Source organism: Erinaceus europaeus, unplaced genomic scaffold, assembly GCF_950295315.1.
Source record: "Erinaceus europaeus unplaced genomic scaffold, mEriEur2.1 scaffold_630, whole genome shotgun sequence".
In the NCBI taxonomy this organism is placed as follows: domain Eukaryota; kingdom Metazoa; phylum Chordata; class Mammalia; order Eulipotyphla; family Erinaceidae; genus Erinaceus; species Erinaceus europaeus.
Genome location: NW_026647359.1, coordinates 19587 through 45875, shown reverse-complemented (window position 1 = coordinate 45875; position 26289 = coordinate 19587). Strand labels below are relative to the sequence as shown.

Sequence of the window (26289 nt, the reverse complement as noted above, 5' to 3'; positions counted from 1 at the left end):
CACAAACACAAGGCCCCCAATCATACTCACAAACACCTACCCTTTGGACATCTTTATGCTCACACTGCAGTACAAGCTCTCTCGGTGGGAATGGTGTTAGAAACTAGGCCATAGGTGAATGTGCATTTCCCTGTTCATAATCGTGCCTCTAGTCCATTCTACAGGGAAAAACTGGCTTTCACCAGTCTTGTGTTTTCTCAACTTACTGAACCCTCAGTTTTGGAGCCGCTTCTCCAAAAGACAGTGCCTCGAGGTAGGGAGGTATACATCTCTTGGGCCTTTCTTGTCATGGTGTCTTTTCTAGATGATAGGGCAAGTTGTTCCCCATCTCTAGGAAGCAGCTGATGCTTTCCCTCCAGTCGTTTCGTAAGGCATAGATGGACAGACGTGCTTAGCCCTGACTTCTCAGGCAGGTCCTTCCCCAGAGAGGCCATGGTGGGGGACACACACATTTATAAATATAGCCAGCAGGCTGAAAGGCTGGCTCCTTTACCTAGAGGAATTGGAAGCAGAGGCTGATGAGGCTGATGTTTTTCGACGCCTTCGTGCTCGGCTCGGAGAGACAGACAATCCAAGTTTCTTCTTGGGAGACTTAGACCGGCGCCAAGGGTCCTTCCATTCATCTGCTCGTTTCACCTGGGGCCCTGCAGAGGCAGCCTCCTTCTTTGGTGGCTCAGCTTGACGGCTGAAAGCACAGAGTTATTAGTACCCCTCAGCCCCTCGGTCTCCTAGTACTGCCAGGAGAGGAACACACAGATCAGAGGTGGGGGGAAGATGGCAAAAGCTCCTCTTAGTAGAGCCTGGGAAACAACAGGCACCCCCAAGGGCAACAGATGGTCACTTAAACCAACCTATTCTGTATGAACTAAGCCAAGGTTACTTCCTAATAGTCCTCCTACCCAAATCTTCTCTAGGAAGCACCACCCTTTTCCCTTGTGAGACTAACTACACAGGAACGCTCTCTCTCTCTCTCTTTTCTAATATTTATTTATTTATTCCCTTTTGTTGCCCTTGTTTTGTTGTTGTAGTTATTACTGTTGTTGTTACTGATGTTGTCGTTGTTGGATAGGACAGAGAGAAATGGAGAGAGGAGGGGAAGACAGAGAAAGGGAGAGAAAGACACTGCTTGTGAAGCGACTCCCCTGCAGGTAGGGAGCCGGGGCTTGAACTGAGATCTTCATGAGGGTCCTTGCACTTAGCACCACCCACGCTTAACCTGCTGCGCTACTGCCCTACTCCACATGGGAACTCTATTCTGCAGTGGCCACTAAGGCACCCCTGTGTTCCGACTCTGCAGGAGCACAAGGAAGGAGAAGGCTGGAGCCGACACACAGTGAGCACGTTAGATAATGCAAATGGTGAAACCCATCCTTAAATGTTTCTTTCTGTCTCTCTTGTAGGTGGAAAGAGGTGGCTTAGCAAGAGACCTAGGTACTTCCATTGCAGTTACTAACTGGCCATAGTGCTGTTGAGCACGTTGCTGAGGAGAGCCAGTTGGTGAGTTTTCTCTCACTCAGGAAGGGCTGTAGGAATCCCAGTTGCAGTGGTCCAGGAGGTAGTGCAGTGGATAAGGTGTTGGACTCTTATGCATGAGGAATCCCAGTTGCAGGTGGCAGGTAAGCTTGACTGGAAGCAAATTAGGTTTAAGTTATGACACTACAAACTCACTGAGACCAGGGAACCCCCAGCAGCAGAACCCTCAGCTCTGTTCCAGGAGCTTGGATGAAGACAGAACTTAACAATGCCTGATGGGAGCTCAGTTCCAAGCTGGGATATCCCACAGAAACATGGGTAAAGTACAACACTCATTTAACAAGGGGTCAGAGGACAGAGCCAGACCACTGGTAATTTGACTCATGTGAAGCAATCTGCTGGCCTATAAGATGGGTTTAGTTTCTGGTACCAAAAACCAAACAAACAAACCAAAAAAAACCAACAGAAAACTTCATGCATTTTCCTTGAAATTCTTTGGAATATATAAGAAGTAAAGTCAGGGAACTGGGTCAGTAAAATAGTTCACTTGGCTAGTGTACAAACCAGGTTTAAGCTTGGCTTCCATCTCATTAAAGAAAACTTCGATTTTGTGCTCTCTCAATCTTTAAAAATTTTCTGTTTTATTTACTGTTGGATAGAGACAGAGAGAAATTGAGAGGGGAGGGGGAGATAGAGAGAGACACCTGTAGCCCTGCTTCACCACTCGTGAAGCTTTCCACCTGCAGGTGGGGACCAGGGGTTTGAACCTGGGTCCTTGTGAACTGTAATGTGAGCACTTAACCAGGTGTGCCACTGCCTGGCCCTGTGTCTTATCATTTCTAATAATGTTAAATGTCACCTGCTCTGGGACCCAAAATGTCAGTTCCAAAGCATCCATCCTTTCTTTCTTGGTCTCTTCCTTCCTTCTTTAAAAAGAAAAACTATGGGAGTCGGGCAGTAGCAGAGCGGGTTAAGTGCACGTGGCGCAATGTGCAAGGACCTGCAGAAGGATCCTGGTTCAAGCCCCCAGTTCCCCACCTGCAGAGTAGTCGCTTCACAGGCAGTGAAGCAGGTCTGCAGGTGTCTATCTTTCTCTCCCCATCTTCCCCTCCTCTCTCCATTTCTCTCTGTCCTATCTAACAACAATGACATCAATAACAATAATAATAGCCACAACAATAAAACAAGGGCAACAATAGGAAATAAATATTAAAAAATATTTTAAAAGAATATATATATGTATATATATTTATTTATTTGCCCAAGATAGCAGGAGAAAGAGAGAACCAGAGTATCACTCTGGCAAATGGAATGCCAGGGATTGAACTTGGGACCTCACAGCTTCAATCAGAGCCCTACTCACTGTGCCATCTTCCAGCTCCATCCCCTCCCCACTTTAAAAAAAAATTTTCATTATCGGGGGTTGGGTGGTAATGCAGTGGGTTAAGCACACATGGTGCGAAGCTCAAGGATCCCGGTTCGAGCCCTGGCTCCCCACCTGCAGGGGAGTTGCTTCACAGGTGGTGAAGCAAGTCTGTAGGTGTCTTTCTCTTCCCCTCTCTGTCTTCCCCTCCTCTCTCCATTTCTCTCTGTCCTATCCAACAATGACGACTTCAACAACAACAATAACTACAACAATAAAAACCAACATGGGCAACAAAAGGGAAAATAAATAAAAAAAATTAAAAAAGACTGAGTGGAATCAGTGAATGTGAAATCAATGATGCTCACCCAGCAGTGTAAGGGCCTCCATTTTTCTCACTCAATAATTCTGAACTCCTATATTAATAGCAAGACACCAGACCACTCAGACAAAAACATACCCTAGCATGTGCTCCAAAACAAACAGCACATTTGTTCTTATTGCTGCCTACTTTCCCATCCTCCTTCAAACAATGGGACCCGTCACTTCTGCAGACTTCCCCAGGCTGTATGTGCTTGTGTTTGGTTGCGGTGTCTCACATATAAATCATCTGTCAATTTCTTTCCTTCTCTGTGTAGTTTCTTCTGGGTTCACAGAGCATTGCTTGCCCAAGTTAGTCCTTGGCACTATCCTTCTCGAGTTCTTCCTTTTTAAATATTGGGTTGTCAGAAATGTCATGATGTACTTTTGCATGGAAAAAACATCATGACTTTTCCAACTACTCAATAGTTTGTTTTTTTCTTTTTGGTCATCACTGGGGCTTCACTGTTCAGGCCAAAATTTTCAGATAGAAAGAGGGAGGGAGGGAGAGACCACAGCAAGGCCAGGCGGGTGCCACACCTGTTTAAGCACTCACATCACAGTTGCACAAAGACCCAGGTTCAAGCTCCTGGTCCTCCCCTACAGGGGGAAGCTTCACAAGTGGTAAAGCAGAGATGCAAGTATCTCTTCCTCCCTATCTCCCCCTTCCCTCTCAATTTCTGTCTTTACCCAATTAAAGAAAGCAAGAAAGAAAGCAAGAAAGCAAGCAAGAAAGAAAGGACGAAAAACATCGCAGTGAAGCATCCCTCAGTGCAGTGGGGGCTGGGATCCAACCTGGTTCGTGCCTGTGACAAAGCAAGTGCACTATCCACATGAGCTATCTTTGCTGGCCGTAGTTTCTTTTAATCCCACTCTCTGACCCAGCTGGCATCTCTGTTTAGCATCTGGAAAGTATGGAGTAGTATGAGGTTCAGCACCTCATGTGAACAGAGTCCAAGGTCATTTCCCACTGACTAACCTCTCCCTGCCAAGGACCCTGTTGTCTATTTACTCTGACAGGGAGTGGGGGGTGGGGTCAGCGTGATACAACACAGGGGCGTCTCCCTTAAATTTATACCTTATTCTAGAATCTCCTCTTTAGAAACTCCACAACCTAGTCCACACTTCTTGGTTAAGTCCTGCCTATATTTACCTACGGAAGTTCTCTGTAAACACTGTCAGACTTGCCCTAGCCCCTGGGTTAATGTCATTAAGTTAATAGCATCTTCCATTCACTCCTGTCTTTTGTGAGAGTCATACAGGTAGTGGTTTCTTTATGGGAGGTTTCTGGGTAGGTATTTCTGGGTCACTGTGAATGGGCTTCTTCACCAACAACATCCTAGTTCCCAGCTGACTAAGCTGGACTAGCATCTAATTATATGACATCACAGCATACCAGACATCATTGCCTGTGGACTTTTTCAAAAATGTCTAATCAATCAACTGCAACCATATTTATTATTTGCCAAGAACCTCACATTTAAACTACCCTAAGGACACACTGACGAGGCACAAAATCCCCCTTCTCAACCCTATATGAGAGCACCATCAACAAGCTTATCTTGGGCCATCCTGGAAACATAATCCAGGAAGGAGGGCTGTCTGACCCAGGCCACTGAGGACTGCTTTCACCTTTACACTTCCTGTGTGTCCTCATTCCAAAAGCACAGCAGGAAATGGAGCACCTCTGTCACCAGGATTCTCATTAATCATTACAGAGCCCAGACCACTAGCCTAAAGACAATGTAATTGGCGAGGTTAAGGGACCAGTCCTTTGAATGCAGCCCTGAGATTGGAGATCCCAGTATGACAACAGGCCAGTATGATAACAGTATGCCAAACCCTGGCCAGATCACAGTGTGCACAAGAAATGACCAAAGCCAAGAGACACTGAGGTAGCCTGTACAACCCCGGAGTCCTGGTTCTCACCACAAGCCCATCTCACTATGGAGACAAGCTATAGAGAGGTGACATGTAGACAAGGTATAGGGAGGCCATGGCCTGGATTGTCTCTGAGTCATTCACTCTCTAGGCCAGCACTGTGGATCATCCCCTCACCCAGTGAGCAAACCCACAGACTCTACTGCAAAGGATCAGTGAATGACCCCAAAATGAGTTAAACCCGTTTAATTTTTAACTTAATTTCTACAGTGACTCAAGACGAAGGATCTGGTGTTAGCTTTATGTATATGTAAAATTTCTTTTTAGGGTGGGAGTAGATAGCAAAGAGACTCCCACGCCTGAGGCTCCAAAATTCCAGGTTCAACCCCCCCTTCCCACCACATAAATCAGAACTGAGCAGTGCTTTGGTTAAAAAAAAAAAAAATTTTTTTTAAATTTAAAATTTCCTTTTAAAATGTTCTTAAAGTGACCCTAAAAAAAAAAAAGTGACTTAAAACCATAAGGTTATGCTCAGTGGCCATCAGGGATCAGCAAGAGAGCTGCCCCCAGGCAGCCAGAGGATCAAACACAGATTAGTCAATATAAGAACAGTAAGGTGAGGAAAAGATTTGGGTTTATGGGTCCTGGAATCCCAGTATGGACTGTCACCACAAAACCCTATAGATCTCTGAGCTGGGTTTCCAGGAGGCCAGACAGGTGTGCTGTTGGGCTGTGTGTCCCAAGCTGGTACAGGAAAGGGCTTGATCTAGTTTATTATTTATTTATTTATTTATTTAATCAGAGTTCAGCTCAGCTCTGGCTTATGGTAGGGTGGGGGAATGATTGAACGTGGCCACACCTTAAAGCTTCAGGCTTGTTCTGCTTTCTAAGATAGTCCAGCAAAGAAGTCAAAGCCCTTCTCTGAGACCAAATTGGAGCTCAGCCCTAGAGACCTGGGGAAATCAGTAGCAGATAACCATGACCACAAGATACCAGAGCAGGCCTGTCTCCTTCCCTCTCCCAGAGAGCACCATGTACAGGTCAGTCTGGGAAAAACCTGAGGATGTGAATAAGAGAAAAACCCAGCATAAATGTGGACAGCTGGTAAAGAAGTCTCAGAGGACCTGCAGGTCTTGGAATTTGCATAAAACCTCTAAACAGAGGGGGAAACCTTACTAATCTCTGATAAGGAGGGACCTTCCCAAGCACTTCCACACATCTTATCTCCCTGGCACAGTCCTTTGGTCAAGGCCACAGGAGACAACCTGCAAGAGTAAAGGTAGCTATAGTGTAAACATCAAACACAAATGTCAGAGCAAAACAAAACAAAGGGTCCAACTCAGCCCACAACACGCCTGGCATCTTACATCATGGCTGGATATGTGGTGTGACTGAGTGTGCAGCATGCCCAAAGTACATAGTGATGCAAGGAGGCTGAAGCGATGTCTGGAAACTCCAACCAGAACAGCTGCCAGGTTTGGGTCACAGGTAACGATGATGAAAAGGATGACAGTCCTCTAAGGTGACAGGTTAGTACAGAAGAAGGAAGAGACCAGAATGTGTAGGGAGTCATTGACACAACTGGGTGGTTTCTGGAAAAGCCCAGATACCTGTTCTCTGAGGTTCTTTTATTCTGGGGACCTCTGTGGAGCATTCAACAAAATACCTGTACTCTGCTGCCTTCCTTAAAGCAGAAATGCCCCCAGGGTGAGCCTGTGTGTAGTCTCTACATTGCTTTGACCAGGTCTGGTCCATCTGCTCCCTGACTCTCTCTCCAGCCCATACCTAGACTTTCCTGAGTACACTCTGCTAGCCATCCCTTGCACCTCTGCCTTCTCTATCTAAGATGACAGTCACTGCTGTCCATGTGCCACCCAACTAAACATAATCCCCCTCTCCACCTCTGCTGTGTTGTCTGGCCACTCTCAGGGATCTATACACAGGTAACAAGGTCACTGTTCACAGTTGAAGAGTTGCATCCCTAGGGGCCTGACAGGTCTTTAGTACACTTAATGTATCCCAAACTGATGAAGCTCAGAGCCAAACCCAAGTTCCTAAGAATCCTAGGAGCCCAGGGTTGGGTTCTGACCCAAGGCCTCAAGGAGCAAAGCCTCTGACACTGGGGCTGCCATCACTGTACATGGGTCTACAAGGGAGGTTAGATAAGCAGGGGGCAAGACAGACATACTTTCCCCAACGAAGGGCAATGTAGACAAACCACACTTGAATCCACAGACAAGGAAAACATATTTGAAGTTAATCATGAGCAAGAAGTCTAAAGAAAGGGAACTTTTCATAAGGGTGACACATCTGTTCCCACCTACTTACTTTTACTTAATCATTTCTAGGTGAAAAAGAAAAAGAAAACAACCCTCTGCTCTAAGTGGTAGGTCAGGGTTGTTGTGATTTTCTATTTCCATGGTGAAGGCTTGTTATTAAAATTTTATATATACGTATACACACATATATATATATATTTGTTTTATTTGTTTTATTGTCTTTATTTATTGGCTAGAGACAGCCAGAAATTGAGATCAGGAAGGGAGATAGAGAGATAGAGAGGGAGAGAGACACCTGCAGGTCTGCTTCACCACTTGCAAAGCTTTCCCCTGCAGGTGGGTCCTTGGGCACTGTAACATGTGCGCTCAGCCAGGTGTACCACCACCCAGCCCCACTTAAATACATTTTCTTAAAAAAAATTTATTTATGGGAGTCGGGCTGTAGCACAGCGGGTTAAGCGCAGGTGGCGCAAAGCACAAGGACCGGCATAAGGATCCCGGTTCGAGCCCCGGCTCCCCACCTGCAGGGGAGTTGCTTCACAGGCGGTGAAGCAGGTCTGCAGGTGTCTATCTTTCTCTCCTCCTCTCTGTCTTCCCCTCCTCTCTCCATTTCTCTCTGTCCTATCCAACAATGACAACAAAAATAATAACTACAAAATAAAACAACAAGGGCAACAAAGGGAATAAATAAATAAAATAAAAATTAAAAAAAAAACCTAAAAAAATTTATTTATTCCCTTTTGTTGCCCTTGTTGTTTTATTGTAGTTATTATTGTTGTTGTTATTGATGTCGTCGTTGTTGGATAGGACAGAGAGAAATGGAGAGAGGGGGGAAAAAGAGGGGAAGAGAAAGACAGACACCTGCAGACCTGCTTCACTGCTTGTGAAGCGATTCCTCTGCAGGTGGGGAGCCAGGGGCTCAAACCAGGATCCTTAAGCTGGTCCTTGTACTTTATGCTACCTGCACTTAACCCGCTGTGCTACCACCCAACTCCCTTAAATACATTTTCTAACTTTCTCAAGAATAAAAAGTTGCTTTAATTTTATCACTCCATTCCCTACACTTAGTGAATAAATCACTGATGTTTCAAACAGGGTAATACTCAAACTGGCTCAAATTCATGACCACATTTGCATCCCTCCTTATTTAATCCCTACAATGTAGATGCCTCCGATTTCAATACATGGAGACCACTATCTAACCATTCATCTTTCTCAAAGGAATGATCAACTTCTAGACAACTCAGTGGCAAGTTTTAAGAAGTTAAAAATCAGGTCACGCTTTCCCTTGAAATATCCTAGACACATGGACTTTCTCAGAGTTGAGCCATTATGTCATGGCCAAGAGGAGAGGAGAAAGGTAAATCCAATTTATAGACTCTCAAGGGAGAGTCTGAACAGAAAGATTCTGACTGCTCCGAAGGCTAGTCCACTAGGCTTAAGTGTGAAGGAGTAAGCAGAAGCAAAATTCACAAGAGGATGAAGTTAACCTTCCAGTTTGGTGGCTGGTGGTTACCTAAATCACTAAGGGCTGAATGATAGTTTATGGTAGTCTGTGCAATTCCTTGGGGACACTTTCAATTACTATTTTTGTTGCAAATGACTATTTTTGTTTCTGCCTATGCCAGAAACATCACAGCCAAGGCCTCTGCTTCACCAGGAAGAGCGGACTTACTGGACTGACATCCAGAGTGAGGGTTCATAAGAGGGATTTCCCTGACTTACATGGATACATCCTACAGATCTAGTCTAAAAATAGCCCAGATGTGGCAGTGGGTGGAGAATCAGGAGGTAAAATAACCAAAGCGGTGGTGGATGAGAGTGGAGCACAATGTGTAGCACTGAGCTGGTTAGCAGGTCTGGAAGGGAGAAATTCTGAGGGAGGACTCGGGCCAGTAGGTGTGTCCTCACAGGGTAGAGGACAGAAGGGAGACTTGTCCTCCTCCCACTGTTGGGCAACAAGATATCAGGGTATAAGGGCTTTTGCTTAGAGATGAAACAACTATATTCATTACCCTGTATCACCCTCTCCTCCCACTTACTTCCTCCAGGACCTGACAGTGAATGTCTCCACGGACACACCCATGCCCACAGGATGACTTGTGAGTGCCCACCATAAGACACTCTATTGATGCCCAGAGGTATAAAGTGCCCAAGCTGGAAATCTAGAAGAGATTCCTGACTTCTTGGAAACAAACAGTAAATATGCTGGAAAATCACAAAGCCACAAGAATGGTCTTGCTACTATGACTCAGAAATCCACGAGTTTCACAGCAAAGTGAGGCCAATCTACACCCTGCATCTGCTATTAGACTGGGGATTTGGACATGAAAACAGGATGGTTACACACATCTTGTTCTGTGAGAAGAACACAAACGGCAACCTCGGATCACATGAGGAGTACTGGCTGCAGCCAAGATCTATATGAGCCTATCTGAGGTACCAAAAGGTAAAGTAAGTGAATAGATAATATGATGGAGTTGAGAAGAACTGTGAGGAACAAGATGCAAGCTGGGAGACAGGTGAAAAGGGAGGTCTCTGAGGAGTAATTCTGAGTACCAGAAGATAGTGGGGGACTGCTCAGAGAAGGGCTGGACCACCCGTAGGGCTAGCCCACATAGGACTGACTGATGTTAGGAGATGGTGGGAGTGCTTGTCCCCCTGCAGGGCTCCTAGTGGAGGGTAGGTAGGGTGACACAGTTCAAGCTGGAAGTGCTGTGATCCCAGAAGAAAGGGATGGGGGCCAGACAGTGGCTCACCAGGTTAAGCACACACATTACCATGCACAAGGACCTGGGTTCAAGCCTCCAGTCCCCACCTGCAGGAGGGAAGCTTCACAAACAGTGAAGCAGTACTACAGGTGTTTCCCCATCCCTCTCAATTCCTTTGTCTCTATAAAACGAGGAAGAGGAGGAAGAAGAGGAAAACGAAGATCAAAACAGTAACCATAGCCAAGCTTTCTTATTCAAGTTCACATACAACAGGCCCTTGAATAACTTCGATGAGAAAAAGGCTGCAGTCAAGCTTGAACAAAATGACATTATTTAAGGACCTACATTTGTCCCATGTGCTATATCCTTATATTCAAATTTGGGTTTTTTTTGTTGCCCTTGTTTCTTTCAATTATCTTTTTTATATTTATTAATTTATTATCCCTTTTGTTGCCCTTGTTTTTTATTGTTGTTGTAGTTATTATTGTTGTTGTTAGATAGGACAGAGAGAAATGGAGAGAAGAGGGGAAGACAGAGAGGAGAGAAAGATAAGACACCTGCAGACCTGCTTCACCGCCTGTGAAGCAACGTGCCCCTGCAGGTGGGGAGCCGGGGGCTCGAACCGGGATCCTTACACCGGTCCTTGCACTTTGCGCCACGTGCACTTAACCCGCTACACTACTGCCCGACTCTCTCAAATTTGTTTTAATAAAGAGAATATACTGCCTCTTGGGACCATACAGTGTGTCAGTTCTTGCCTGCTTAATGCTCCCATGTGGAACAATAATAAATGAAATTGGTTCCCCCACCCAAGTCCTGCACCCACTACTGGGGCACACAATGAGAGTAGCTTTCACAGCTGCTACCTAGGATACATTTCCTGTGACACACTTGTCATGTGATGGAGCAGCATTTATTAATCAAAATTGTTCCTTTAGAAGCTTATGGATGGTGAAAACAGATGAGAACTGCTCATCTCTGGGGACCCTCCATCCCAGGGGGTGCCAGAACCTACCTGGGTGGCTGTGGGGAGCGGGGTTTTGGCTTCTCTTTCTCCTTTTCCCGCTCCTTCTCACGGTCCCGATCCCGGTGCTGTCTGTCCTTCTCGTCCCTCTTGGCACGCTCTCTCTCCCACTCCTCCTTCCTCCGCTGCCGGTCCTTGTCACGCTCTCGTTCCCGCTCCCGTTCCCGCTCTCTTTGGCGGCGTTCCCGCTCTCGGTCCCTTTCCCGCTCCCGCTCCCGCTCCCGTTGACGGTTCTCTCGTTCTCGTTCCCTTTCCTTTGTGCAAAAGTCAAACACACAAACATATTTTAAACATCTGAAGCAAACAGAAAATGCAAAAGAGCAGGCAAATGAGGGAAGTTAGGGAATGAGCTCAAGTGGCAATTCTAATTCAAAGACGGTCCTTAAAACACAATGCTAAAAGGGGCCCATCAGTGGTGCAACCAGTAAAGTATACAAGTTACCATTTGAGGGAGTCAGGCAGTAGTGCAGTGGCACAAAGTGCAAGGACTGGTGTAAGGATCCCAGTTCGACCCCCAGCTCCCCACCTGCAGGGTAGTCACTTCACAAGTGGTGAAGCAGGTATGCAGGTGTCTGTCTTTCTCTCCCCGTCTTCCCCTCCTCTCTCCATTTCTCTCTATCCTATCTAACCACAACAATAACTACAACAACAAAACAACAAGGGCAACAAAAGGAAATAAAAAAAAAGTTACCATTTGAGAGGACTCAGATTTGAGCCCCCAGTTCCCACTTACAAACGGGAAGCTTCACAAATGGCGGAGCAGGTTGCAAGTTCTCTCTTGCCCTATTTCTCTTGGTCTCTATCATAATTAAAAAAAAAAAAAAATCACTGGAACAGTGGATTTGTCCTAATAGTAACCTAGTGGAAAAACAAAAAATCCCTGAAGAAAAAAAAAAAAATCAGTTCAGGGTACACAGGCAACAGGTCCTCAGGATCGGAACCCCATACCTACTTGCCTGTGGGATAGAAATGACTGAGCCATGTGTGGTTCCTACAGAGGCTTAGAAATATCTATATCGTGCTTGGGGGTGTCTGCAACTGAGTAAGCACCCCAAAATGTTCTCTCCTTTTCTTACCAGAGTCTTCAGCAGCTTTCTGCTCCTACTTATCCATTTGCTCTAATATTTAAAGCCGACATTGCACAAAGCCCAAGTCACAACATCTGTGACAGGGTTCAGAGTTGTGGCAACCTCCTGACACTCATGCTAGCCTGGATGCAGTGGCAGATGTGGAAGGAAAAGCTCCCTCCCCTTGAGGCTGCCTGCACCTAGGCATTGGACCTTAACCCTAGTAAGCACTCTCGCCACTAGAGAGGAACATGGACCTACCTACAGGGTAGTAGGTACCGGGGTGCCTTTATCCCCATAAGCTCACTGTCTGAAGAGTTCCCCACACTGGCAATCAACTTATTTTGGTCTTAAAAATGCACAACTGCTACTCAAGTCATATCACTAAATCTGCTAGCCTGTGCTTTCTCAGAACTGGGGTGGGGGGAAGCAGCACATACATTCAAAACCTTTTATTTGTATTATTATTTAAATGTTTTATTTATTAATTTTATTTATTGGATAGAGACAGACAGAACTTGGGAAGAACAGGGAAGGGGAGAGAGAAACTCCTGCAGCAGTGCTGCTGGTGGGGACCAAGGGCTTAAACCTCAGTCCTTGCACATTGTAACATGTGAGCTCAACCAGATGCGCTACCACCAGTCCCCATATTCAAAAACTTTTAAGGGACGATTGATGGAACATGCACACAGGAAAGGCCCTAGGGATAAACCTCCCTCCCTATCACTGATGAGAAGATACAAGATTCTGCAATGAGGTGTGCGAGAGTAATACAAACCCAAGAGGATGAAACAGGCTCCCTTGAAAACCAGTATTGATAACCAGCAATCAGTAAATCAAAGAACTACATTGGGGGGGGGGGCAGCTGGTGGCGCACTCGGTAAAGAACACATTAGAATGCACAAGGACCCAGGTTCAAGGCCTTGGTCCCCACCTACAGGGGGAAAGTTTTATGAGTGATAAAGCAGGACAGCAGGTGTCTCTACCAATCTCCTCCTACCCTCTCAATTTCTCTACCCCTATCCAATAAATAAATAAATAAACAAAATACAGTAAAAAGGATTGCTGCAATAACACAGATAAAAACTGCAATTCAAAGCACCACCAACTTAATAATCTGTGGGTGTGAACTAGTTATGCAGGCCTGAATGTGGAGCTGACTTGAAGTCCTATGAAGTTCAGTAAGATGGATGGAGGCCTGACCAGTGCAGCACCAGCTTCTACTCACTCGATAGTTATGGTACGGCTCTGCCTCCGTGTACTGCACCCTGAAGTTCTCATACTGGCCCCCTCGCCAGAAACGCTCCACTTCATAGTCATAGTAAGGATCAGCATATGGTTCAAGTCTGAAAAGAGAGCAAACAAAATGCAATCTCATTACTTAGGCTTTTTTTTTTTTTTTTTTGCCTCCAGGGTTATCTCTGGGCTCGGTGCCTACACTACAAATCCACTGTTCCTGGAGGCCATTTCCCCCATTTTGTTGCCCTTGTTGTAGTTATTCTTGTTGTCATATTACTTAGGCTTTTAACCCAAAAATATTACATAATATGTTAGCATACAGAATCCAACACCACATCAGGAAAATAACACCATAAATGGGGATTGCAGGAGCATAAGATTTAAGTCAATACAGAGAAATTCAGACACAGCACATGCAAAATAGATCTAGAAAGAAGTCACAAGATCAACAATGAAAATGTCTACAACAACAACAAAATTCAACATGTTTCTGATAAAAACAGGAAATGATCATTTTCTTTTAATTTTATTTATTTTGGATAGAGATAGAAATTGAGAGGGAGGGAGGGAAGGAGAGAGAGGTACCTACAGTACTGTTTCACCATTCCTGAAGCCTCCCCTTGCTGGTGGGGACTGGGGGCTTAAACCCTGGTCTTTGCACACAGTAATGTGTATGCTCTACCTGGTACACCACCACTTGGCCCCCAAATTACCATTTTTTATTTAAATTTTTTGCTTCCAGGGTTATTGTGGGAGCTCAGTGCCTGCACTATGAACCCACTGCTCCTGGTGGCTATTTTTTTCCCTTTTGTTGCCCTTGTTGTTTATCATTTTATTATCATTGTAGTTACTGCTGTTGTTATTGGATAGGACAGAAAGAAATCGAGAGAGGGGAAGATGGAGAGGGGGAGTAAAAGATAGATACCTGCAGACAGGGAGCCAGGGGCTCAAACCAGGATCCTTATGCCGGTCCTTGTGCTTTGCGCCATGTGTGCCTAACCTACTGTGCTATCGCCTGCCCCCCCCCCATTTTTTAATTTCTTTTTTTTACAGAGAGAAATGGAGAGAGGAGGGTAAGACAGAGAAGGGGAAAGACAGACACCTGCAGACCTGCTTCACTGCCTGTGAAGTGACTCCCATGCAGGTGAGGAGCCAGGGCTTGAACCAGGTTCCTTATGCTGGTCCTTGCACTTTGCGCCACCTGCGCTTAACCCGCTACACTACCGCCTGACTCCCCAAATTACCATTTTTTAATGTGAAAAACTAATATCTTTTAGAAGGAAACCTTGCCTCCTATGGAGGTTACAGGAAGGGGAGGTTTTGCCTTATAATTAGAAGAGGTGGTGGTGGGGGGAAGGGCAGAGGAGCCCACAAGAGGTATGAGACTAGATCTGAAAAACTGAAGAGTAGACGACAAAGCCAATTCAAACTGCCCAAAGGATTTGGGGGGTGGGAAGGGAGGGAGAAAAAGAAGAGGAGGAAGAAACAAAAAACAAGTACATGGAAATCCTCCTAGGCACAAGTCAGTCATGAGGGAGAGAGCAGAAAAAAGCCTGTTTACAACAGCAAGGAAGAAGAAACAACACTTTACAACTAAATACATTTACTATTTTATTTAGATAGGGATTCAGAGAAAGACCAGAGTACTGCTCATCTCTGGCTTATAGTGGTGCTGGGGACTGAATCTGGGAGCCTGGAGCCTCAGGCATGAGAATCTTTTGAATAAACATGATTCTGTCTGCCCAGCCCACCACTAAATATATTTAACAGCAAGCTGCAGAAGTCATTTTCAGAATCAGGACTCTTGAGAGACATGGAAGTCCATGACAAAGATGCTATGCCCCTCACTTTGGATGGGACAACAGGACATCGTCAAGAAGTCAGTTCTATCTGCATGAATGTAAGATGACGCCAGTGGCAACACCAGTGAGCTTTCTCCCAGTGTCAGAGTAACTGATGCCCAAGCTCACATAATCAAGCAGGCCAGAGCAATCAGACAGAGGGCACAAGAAAACACAGACAGAATATACCCTTCTGCAGTAGCACATTTTAGGAAGGCTGACATTTGGGATTTGTGGTAAACAGGGATAATATAGGAAGTCCAGAAACAGACCTAGTCCTATGAGAAAGGAAGGCCCTCACTTGGAAGAGGTGGATCTGATTCACTGGAACAGCTGACATCCCAGTGGGGTCAGAAACTGTCCAGGGTGCGCTAAACCCAGTGAGTGTGGAGGTACTGTTACAACAATGGGCCAGTAGGTGCTTGCAGGGATTTCTTGGCTTCAGAATACCCCCACTCCCACCCCCAGCAAACTGTGCAGAAAAGAGAGGCTGTAGTTCTGGGCAGACACTAAGGGCCCTGTGGTTGGCAGAGCCTTTGGTGACTTCCTGGAACCTCACATGCATGGCCTGTATTCTGGTGAAGACAAGTGTCTGTTTGGCCCTGCCAAGTGGCATAGCTTTCGTTCATTCCAAACAGCCAACAACCCAACCTTTTGCTCCCCACATAATCTTTAATTTTAGTAATGGTGGTAAACCCAGTAGAGCACACAAGTTGATATATACGAGGACCCAGGTTCAAATCCCTGGTCCCTACCCACAGAGAGGGAAACTTCGTGGTGGAGTAATGTAGGCACCCCAATGATAAGCCTGGTGACAAAAATTCAGTATCATTATCAGCAAAAGTTATCTTGATGAAGAAGAAGTCTGTTTAATTCTAAAACAAGGCAAAACAAACAAACAACAACAACAAAAAACCAGTTTCTATCTTTTGTGCCATCCTAGACTCCTCCTGAGTGTCTCAATGGTACCACCCCACTGGCTCTACTATGCAGTGATTGTGTCTCAGCAGACACACTGCTCCAGGAAGCTCCATGTGATGCTATCTGCAGACAAACTGCCAGGTGAGAGCAGATGCAGCCTGAACCCAGGGTCCTACACTGTTACTGGGGGCAGCTATTTCTTGTAGTTACTCTCTCTGCCTCCCCCGAGCACATTTCTGTATTTTTAAATAAATGCACTTTGTTCTGGTAAAGTTTCTCTGAAGTAGTCTCTGTTTATAAGTCAGGATCTCCTCAGTTGAATGGATCCTAACTGCTGATACCCCCAGGAACAAATCAAAGAGGCCCAGGTTAATCCTGACACTCAATTTATGCAGCAAAAACAACCACAAGGATGACCTGATTAGAAGGCCCCTAAAAGGCTAGCCACACTCCATACTATCTCCCAGCAGGCAGTTTAAAGTTTCCATTATCTTCTGAGGTCCCAAAATCCAATTAGCCACAGTTTACACTGCCACATGGAGCTTCACTGAGACTCAGAAACATCTTATACAATCAGAGGCAGCAGGTGAGTTCTCAGGCATCTTGTGTTTGTCCAGGTAAGAGCACGGCAGAGGAACAGTTCTGATGCACACCATCCCTGGGGCATAGGACGCTGACCTGCAACTTCTAGCTTTACCCTTGCGTGCTAGTCTCTGCAACACAGCCTGAGTCTTCCCTTTTGAAAGCAGAAAGTTAGGAGCAAACCCAGGGAAACAAAGCAGACACAGCTCAGCTCAAGCAAAACTGAACACCAGTTCTGTGATGTTCCTTTTCCTTCTGGCTTCCTGTCATTGAAACCAGAGACCTATAACTGATGTCCTAATAGCAGAAGTAGAAGTGTGGACATGAAACCACAACGTCAAAGCCGCTGTGCTGGGTCTCTGAGGCCTTGACTGTAGTTCCAGAACCTGACACAGTGCAATGGACTAGTGTGGACTTGTTTATTTGGGAAACCTGTATTTCAGTTTCTAATCAGTGAAAGTAAGGGAGAAGAAATGACAGAGACAGCTCTAAAAATGACACGGAGTATTTTCATCATGCTCCAAGATTTTAAGGACCAGAATCACAGGTGGTCCTGCTTCCTGAGTGAGGTGGAAGGAAAAAAAAGAGGCTGAGATTAATGAGGTGCTAGGAAGAGTTGTACACATCCGGAGAGTGTAAAGTGACCACTTCCCGAACAGATGGCTCAGGAAGAGCCAACATTCTCTTCACTCAAGAAATATCTTATAAAAAGGAAGTAGGGTGGGTAGATAAGTACTGTACTACATATGCCTGTGATGCTCTGGTTCTCTTTCCCTCCTTCTCTCTCATAATCAAATAAATCTTAAAATAAAATAAATGAGATTTTAAAAAAAAAGTATGGCAGCCCTGGAGGTGGCATAGTAGATAAAAATCTTGGACTCTCAAATGGTGACTTTACCGTTTTCAGCCGATCTTGGATGGACCTTGAAAAATTCATGTTGAGTGAAATAAGTCAGAAACAGAAGGATGAATATGGGATGATCTCACTCTCAGGCAGAAGTTGAAAAACAAGATGAGAAAAGAAAACACAAGCAGAACCTGAAATGGAATTGGCGTATCGCACCAAAGTAAAAGACTCTGGGGTGGATGGGTGGGGAGAATACAGGTCCAAGAAGGATTCAGAGGACCTAGTGGGGGTTGTATTGTTAAGTGGGAAACTGGGGAATGTTATGCATGTACAAACTATTGTACTTACTGTTGAATGTAAAACATTAATTCCCCAATAAAAAAAAAAAAAAAGAAAAAAAATCTTGGACTCTGAAATATGAGGTCTTGAGTTCAATTCCTAGCATCGCATTTGCTCATAGCAGATGCTCTAATTCTCTTTCAGCAATAAGGAAAAATAAAATTGTGTAAAAAAAAGGGAAAAGAAACAAAAAATTAGAGAGTGATCTGTGGTGTGGCTGTGTACTGGAGATGATGGTCCAGACCCAAGCATGCCTGGGGAGGCCTTTGAAGTTACACATTTAATCTCAAGGCAGGGGAGGGGTCTGGGAGGTGCTTACGTTGCATCTCTGACATCTCTTGTGATCCGGTAATTCCAGTCCCGGAAGCCTTCATTTTCTTTGTCAAACTCCCGTTCATCTTCCCCAATGGTCACCGTGAACCTTTTCTCCTCAAAATCAGGCTCTTGTTCTTTTCGAATGGTTGCTTTTTTTAAAACCTATCAGTGTAAGAAAAAAGAGGTCAGAGGTAGTAGTGGCAGGGGAAGCATTGGTACCTTGTTCTGATGTGACCATGAAGGCAGAGGATCCCCTAGAGGTGCACTAATAAGTTTCACACCAGGATCCAGGCACCACCTCTGCACATACATTTGCACCGGCAATCTGAAGGTCAGAGCTGCTAACACATTCTTGGCAAGGGTTATGGAGCTCAGGTTCAGTTCAGTACTGAGGACAGAGTGACCCAATGTCTGAAAATTGTACATCGTCAGACTAGCATTTAAATTCCCATTTGAACTGGTAGAATATTTATTCTTTTCTAATGAATTTTTCCTTTTGTTTCCCTTTTTTAATTGTTGCTGTAGTTATTATTGTTACTGATGTCATCTTTGTTGGCTAGGACAGAGAGAAATGGAGAGAGGAGGGGAAGACAGAGAGGGGAGAAAGACCTGCAGACCTGCTTCACCGCTTGCAAAGTGACTCCCCTGTAGGTGGGGAGCCAGGGGCTCAAACCGGGATCCTTACATCAGTCCTTGCGCCTTGTGCCACATGTGCTTAACCCACTGCACTACTGCCCGACTCCCTGGATTGGTAGAATATTTAGGGTAAATTTAAAGTTGAATTGAAACTCTATTCTTTATAATCAGTTGCCTGGTACGCTTCAGACTAGTGTCTCAGGGCTCAGAAAGATGGTGAAGGCCAATAATTTACAGGGAGTGTAGTCTGAGTGGGGTGCATGTAAGAGCCCAGGTCCTTAGGAGGGTTGCTTCAGGTCTCTGGACGGGGAGGAAGGCTACCCCAGCTACAGAAGATAGCAGATGAGTTCTAAGACATCTTGTGTTTGTCCAGTACCTAGCAAACCTCAGACAGATAGTACAGAATTATTTTCCATAGCTTTATTTATTTATTTATTTTTGGATATGCACACCTGTAGCACTGTTTCACCCCTTGTGAAGCTTTCTGTCTATGGGGGGAAAGGGGGGCCTGGGGACTTGAACCTGGGTCCTTGTGCTTTGTAATGTGTGCACTTAACCAGGTGTACCACCACCCAGCCCCTAATTTTTCATTTTTTAACACTTTAAAGAAGCCATAGAAATAAATCCTTCAGAGCTTTTAAGTAGTAGTTTTTTCTATTATGTCCTGTAGATCAAAGAAATGCTTGTTTTATATAAGGATTGTATTTTTCCTCCTGAATTGTTACCTCCTTTGCATGCCGGAGTCCTCGTTCCCAGGCACTTTCTGTTGGGGGTTCTGGAGGGGGTGGAGGCAAAATCTCATCAACTACTGGCCCTCCCTAGTAAAAAAATGAAAAAGGGAAAAATTAAGAAAGGAAGTGAAACCCCCAAGTCTATAAAAGAAACAAGGACAAAAACAGCACCTAAGGCCTTTGATTAGCTTGGATGTGCTCTCTCCTACAAGACTAACTCCATCCCCTGGACATGCTTGTCCTAAGTTCAGGAGTACTGGACAGCAAGATAACAGAAGCATCTGGGAAGTGGTTCTGTGACTCTGATGTCTCAGAAACACCATCACCAGCAGGCATGGTAATATGCTATAAGGTAGAGATGCATAAGCAGGGCTCAGACACAAAGAAGAGAGGCATCACGAACCCAAGGGTTAGCAGGCATCAGTGGGTGTGGTCCAAGAGGCGGGGCCCCGTTGGGCGGGAAAGGCTCGGCTTTGGTGATTAGGGAGTAGTTGCCCTTGTCGTTCACACCAGGGTGTATAAACCTGCAATTCATCCCCCAGGTGCAGTTGCCTATAGAGACAAAAGTCAGATCAGATTCAACTAGAGGTTAGTTTCCTACTTGCTCATCCCTGATAGGGCCTGACACAGACAGCATACTAGTGCTCATGGGCTGTGGGAGTAATCCTTGATACTACAGACATAAGCCTGAGCATAGAAAGGGTAGGACAGGGTTCAGGACAATTGTGCTCCTCAACCTCAGCCCCCTACACTCATCTTCAAGCAGTTTCATAGCAGGTGGACTGGAGGGTTTTGGCCAGACCTTCTGGGAGAACTTCCAGAAAGGGAATAAACACAGCCTGTTCCAAATCATGTCCTCCTCAAAACATCAAAGTCCTAGAGTTGCCATGACAGCTGAACTATGTCCTACATCCTTTAACCTTTCCCTTCTCCATCCTTCTTTCCTTCCTTCCTTCCACCAAAGCACTGCTTAGCTATAGTCAGTATCTTGCTCCTTCATTAAAAACAAAACACAGACTGTTGTTGTTGTTGATACTATGTTACAAGATTATAAGATTACAATGTATAGTTCCACACAGCTCTGTAACTTTTTGGTCTCAGAACCTGAGGAAACTGTGGGTCATACTGATATCTATTATCTTAAAACTAAGACTGCCTGAGGCTTTGAGGTCCCAGATTCAATCCCCAGCACTATCATAAACCAGAGCTGAGCAGTGCTCTGATAAATAAAGCTAACTTAAACCTGGACTAGAGTTAGTATATTGCACTAAAGTAAAAGACTCTGGGGTGAGTGGGAGGAAGAGTACAGGTCCAGGAAAAGGATGACAGAGGACCTAGTGGGGGTTGTACTGTTATGTGGATAACTGAGAAATGTTATGCATGTAAAAACTATTGTATTTACTGTCAAATATAAAACATTAATCACCCAAGAAAGGAAAAAAAAAAAAAAGACTGAGGGGAGGCAATAGATAGCTTAATAGTTATGCAAAGAATCATGCTGGACGCTCCAAAGTCCCAGGTTTAATCCCCCACACCACCATAAATCAGAGCTGAGCAGTGTGCTGGTGTTAAAAAAAAAAAAAAAGAAAACTTCAATATTAATAACAATTTATGTTACTCTAACCATTTTATAAAAAAGCAACTATAGTTTAGGAAGACAGCATAATGCTTATGCAAATGTACAGCTATTTTTTCATGCCTGAGCCCCCAAAGTCCCAGGTTCAACCTCCTGTCCCTATCTAAAAACCAGAGCTGAGTAGTGCTGTAGAAATAAACAAACAAAAAACACTACATTAAAAAAACTAGTTAGCAATATGAATGGTTTTATTTTCCTTTCTGCAAATCTCCTGAAGGCTGCCATTAGACTAGAAGAGAACAGGAATCTCCTATCTATGATATCCAATCTGTAATTCTGGGTTGCTCTGCTTGAAGCAGGTGAACAAAAGCCAGGCTCCTTCAGATATGAGGCTGGAAAATGAGTACTGAATAGTCTCTTCAGGATTTTTTGAGAGGTCCTCTGCTGTGATACCAAACTTGACTAACAAATTATTTTTGTTGTTATTAGATCTTTTTAAATATTATTGAATTTGATAGGACAGAGAAATTGAGAGGAGAAAGGAAGCTAGAAAGCAAGAGACACCAGCAGCACTGCTACACTGCTCATAAAGCTTCCCTTCTGAAGGTGTGGGAACTAGGGGGTTGAACCTGGGTCTTTTTGAGCACTATAGTGTGTGCATTCAACCAAGTTCACCACCATCTGGTTCCTTTGCTAGACTTTTTAGTGGGACTCTGCCTATTAAAAGTCTATCACTTCCAGCAAAACCTAGAAGGAACCCAGATGTCCAACCACAGATAAGTGACTAAAAAATCGTGGTATATACGCACAAAACAGAACACAGCTCAGCTACTGAATGACTAATGAATGTTGAAAGAATAATGGAGTTGTCTCTTTGCATCATCTTGGGTGGAACTAGAAGACATCACATTAAATAAGCCAAAAAGAGAATAACAAATGCCAGCAAACTATTTTTTTTTTTACAATAAAAGAGAGACGGGGGAGGGGGGAAACACATGACACAGTAACACAGACTGAGAGCAGGCTGGTTGATAGCATAGTTGTTATTCCAGACTTTCTTTTTTCTTCTTCTTCTTTTTTATTATCTTTATTTACTGGATAGGGACAGCCAAAAATCGAGAGGGAAGGGGGTGATACAGAGACAAGAGACACCTGCAACACTACTTCACCACCTGCAAAGCAAAACTCCTGCAGGTGGGGACTGGGGGCTCGAACCTAGGTCCTTGTATACTGGAACATGTGCACTCAACCAGGTGCCACCACCTGGCCCCTATTCCAGACTTTCATGCCTGAGGTTCTGAGGTCCTAGGTAAAGTTCCCAAACCACCACAAGCCAGAGCTGAGCAGTGCTCTGGTCTCTCCAGCCCCTCATTACGAATTAATTAATTAATTAATAATATTAGAGAGTGTAAGAGAAAGGAGAAACACCACAGCACTGCTCCAGTGCTCATGAAACTACCCCACTGCACGATGCTCCCATGTAGTGGGTAGGAGTTAAACCCAGGTCCTCCAGCATGGTAAAGTGTGAGCTCTATTGAGTCAACTATTTTCCCTGGCCCACAAATAAAAATGTATTCATGGCTAGAACTTGCACTAGCTGTCTCTTTTGAACTGCAAGTTCTTCTCCAGATCAGGTATTCATTTGTAACATCACAATGATCATCTGGAAAAGCCATTAAGTATTAGGAAGCTGTCAAACTCATGGTGGCAGATAACAGTTCTTCTGAAACAGCAGTTTTCAGATAAGAGCTCCATCTACTGGTAGACACAGATACTACCCAGTTCCTGTGATGGCTCTGCATCATCATGGCATTTGAGTCATCTCTGCCAGGGACCAGTGCTCTGTGCAAAGATGTCTGCACCTCCCACTAAACCTAAGTCTCAGAAAGACAGGAATTGAGTCTCTTCCCCTCCCCAAGGTGCCCCCCTTCCCAGAGTTACACACGTGTTTTTTTTTTTTTTACTGCTCTGGGGCCAACTTTTCTTATTTATTTTAAAAAGAATTTTAACAATTCTTCTTTTATTACCCTTATTGGATAGAGACAGCCAGAAATTGAGAGGAAGGGGGTGATAGGAAGAGCGACAGAGAGACACCTGCAGCCCTGCTTCACCACTCGCAAAGCTTTCCCCTTGTAGGTGGGGGCCAGGGATTTGAACCTGGGTCCTTGCACATTAGAACATGTGCACTCAACCAGATGCATCACCACCAGCCCCCCCCCCCAAATGTATTTCAGAGAGAGACAGAAGAATCACCACAGGACCAGAGCTTTCCCTGGTGCCAGAGCTCAAACTCAGGCTGTGTGTGCAAGGGAAAGCATGTGCCCTACTAGGTGAGCTACCTTCTGGTCCCAGGGCCAGTCTTAAGGGAATGATGTTCTAAAACAGGATGGTGATGATGGCTATACAACATAGCAAAGCTACAAAAGACCACTGAACTGTTCTTTGATCCCCAGTTTACTTTTCCTGGGCAAAGTTACTTTCTTCTTTTTTTAAATCTTATTTATTGGGTAGAGACAATCAGAAATCGAGAGGGAATAGGTAGACAGGGAGGCAGAGAGACACTGCTGCACTGCTTCACCACTCACAAAGCTTTCCACTGTAGGTGGAGACTGAGGGTTTAAACTCAGGTCTTTGTGCATTGTAACATGTGTACTCAACCAGGTGCGCCACCACCTGACCCGCAAAGTCACTTTATTTCTTTTAATTATTTTATTTATTTATTGGATAGAGACGGCCAGAAATCAAGAGGGAAGGGAGGATAGAGAGACAGAGAGACACCTGCAGTACCGCTTCACCACTCATGAAGCCTTCCCCCTGCAGCCGGGAACCGGGGACCTGAACCTGTGTCTTTGAGCATTATAACGGGTGCTCAACCAGGTGTGCCACCACCCGGCACCGCAGTTACTTTCTAAGGAAAGACCTGCATTCAAGTGTAAGAGCTAACTAAATGACAGTTCTTTCTGCCACAGTGCAGAAGTTGGTGACAATGGCATTCTGAGTACATAGGGAATACCCTGAACACTAGTACAATCTCAGTATTACTCTGAGAATAAATTTGACCTAAAGAATCTTTTGAAACATGGTCAAGAATTCACAAAGGTCCAGAGACCACAGTTCGGGATAGTCTTTAAACATGAAAAATCAGAGATTTGTGTACAACACACAACCATTCTTCTAGTACTAAGTACAAAGGCTAATAAACACATGAAATGATGTCAACATCACTACTAATGAAGAAAACACAAGACAAAAGCTAAATAAATATCACAGCATTAAGATAGGCAGGGTAACAAAAAATAGGGCTGGGGAGACAGTACAATACAGTTATGCAAAAGATTTTTATACCTGAGGTTGAGGTTCTAGGTTCAATCCCTGAAACTACCATAAGGAAAAGTTGAATAGTGCTCTAATTTAAATGTTATTTGTGGGGCTGGGTAGTTGCACACCTAGTTGAGTGCACATGTTACAATGCATAAGGACCTGGGTTCAAAGCCCTGGTCCCCAGTGGCAGGGGGAAAGCTTTACAAGTGGTGAAGCAGTGCTGCAGGTGTCTCTTTTTCTCTCTCCCTCTCTATCAATTTTTGGCTATCTCTATCCAATAAATAATTAAAGATAAAAAAATTGTCTTATTTTAATGCATGAGGAAGAGATACACATGCAAAGATATTCAGAGAGTCACAGAGAGACATGGGGGAAGGAGGAGAATATCACTCAGCTCTGGCTTATAGTGGTAAGGGGACTGAACCTGGGACTTTGGGAACCTCAGGCATGAAAGTCTTTTTGCATAACCACTATGCTAGCTCCTTAGCCTAGTACTCTAGTTTAAAAATAAATGATCAGGTATTGGGACACTGCATTTCTCTCTGTCTCTAGCCAATAAATAATAGGTAAGATGTCTAGGAGGGAAAATTGGAACTTTTGTGCACTGTTGTTGGGGAAAACATCATAGCATAGCAGCTAAAGAAAAGTATATGGTCATTTAAAAAAATTAGAGCAGTTATCATGCAATCCAACAGTTCTACTTCTGGGTATGTCTCCAAAATAAACAGGGAGTTGGGTGGTAGCGCAGTGGGTTAAGTGCACATGGCGAAAAGTACAAGGACCGGCGCGGAAGGATCCCGGAAGGATCCCAGTGGTTCCAACCCCCAGTTCCCCACCCGCAGGGGAGTTGCTTCACAGGCGGTGAAGCAGGTCTGTGTTTTTCCCTCCTCGCTCCTTTTCTACTGTCCTATCTAACAATGATGACATCAATAACAATAAAACAAGGGCAACAAAAGGGAAAATTTAAAAAGAATTGAAAACAATGCCTCAAAAAAATATTTGCACATCTATGCCTATAGCAGCACTATTCACAACTGATAAAAGACCAAAGCAATCTGTGCCCACTGACAGATGACTAAAGAAACAAAAGTAATCCAAACAAGGAGTGTTATTTACTTTTTTGGTCACCACAGGGTGCTACTTCAGATCAACTTAGTCAGAGAGAGAAAAGGGAAACGAAGACACCACAGCTTCAAAGATACTTCCAATGCAGTGGGGACTGGGCTCAAACCTGGGTCATACGCATGGTAAAGAAACTGCACTATCTAGGCAAGCTAGTTTTCCAGCCCTGCAATTTAGGATAAAACAAACAAACAAACAAAAACCTTTATTTTACTTGATAGAACAGAGAAATTGAGAGGGAAGGAGGATAGAGAGGGAAAGGCAGATAGACACTTGCATCACTGCTTCCTCACTTTTGAAGCTTTCTCCCTATAGGCTTGAACTCAGGACATTTTGCATGGTAATGTGTGCACTGAAGTAAGAGTGTTACCACCCAGCTCCCTACCTAGATTCTTAACAGGAAAGATATTCTGGGTCAGGAGGGGCAGCATGTTAGGTAGCAGGTTAACTGCACATGGCTCGAAGCATAAGGACCAGCATAGGAATCCCCATTTGAGCCCGACTCCCCACCTGCAGGTGTGTGTGTGTGGAGGGGGAGGAGGGAGAGGTCGCTTCACAAACAGTGAAGCAGGTCTGCAGGTGTCTGTTGGTCTCTCCTCCTCTGTCTTCCCTTCCTCTCTCCATTTTTCTCTGTCCTATACAACAACGACAGCAATAACAA

General features: G+C 44.6%; 1 protein-coding gene across 2 annotated transcripts in view; it reads right to left on the bottom strand.

Moving 5' to 3' along the window:
• Positions 1 to 26289, bottom strand: part of ZC3H18 (zinc finger CCCH-type containing 18) — a 49125-nt gene that overhangs the window by 8704 nt on the left and 14132 nt on the right. For both annotated transcript variants that reach the window (XM_060183944.1, XM_060183945.1), the window contains 6 exons: positions 20013 to 20161; positions 19604 to 19696; positions 18247 to 18404; positions 13387 to 13504; positions 11083 to 11345; positions 494 to 685 (listed from right to left, as the gene is read on the bottom strand). In XM_060183944.1, coding sequence (XP_060039927.1) covers positions 494 to 685; positions 11083 to 11345; positions 13387 to 13504; positions 18247 to 18404; positions 19604 to 19696; positions 20013 to 20161 — 973 coding nt within the window. The remainder of the gene's footprint in view (positions 1 to 493; positions 686 to 11082; positions 11346 to 13386; positions 13505 to 18246; positions 18405 to 19603; positions 19697 to 20012; positions 20162 to 26289) is intronic.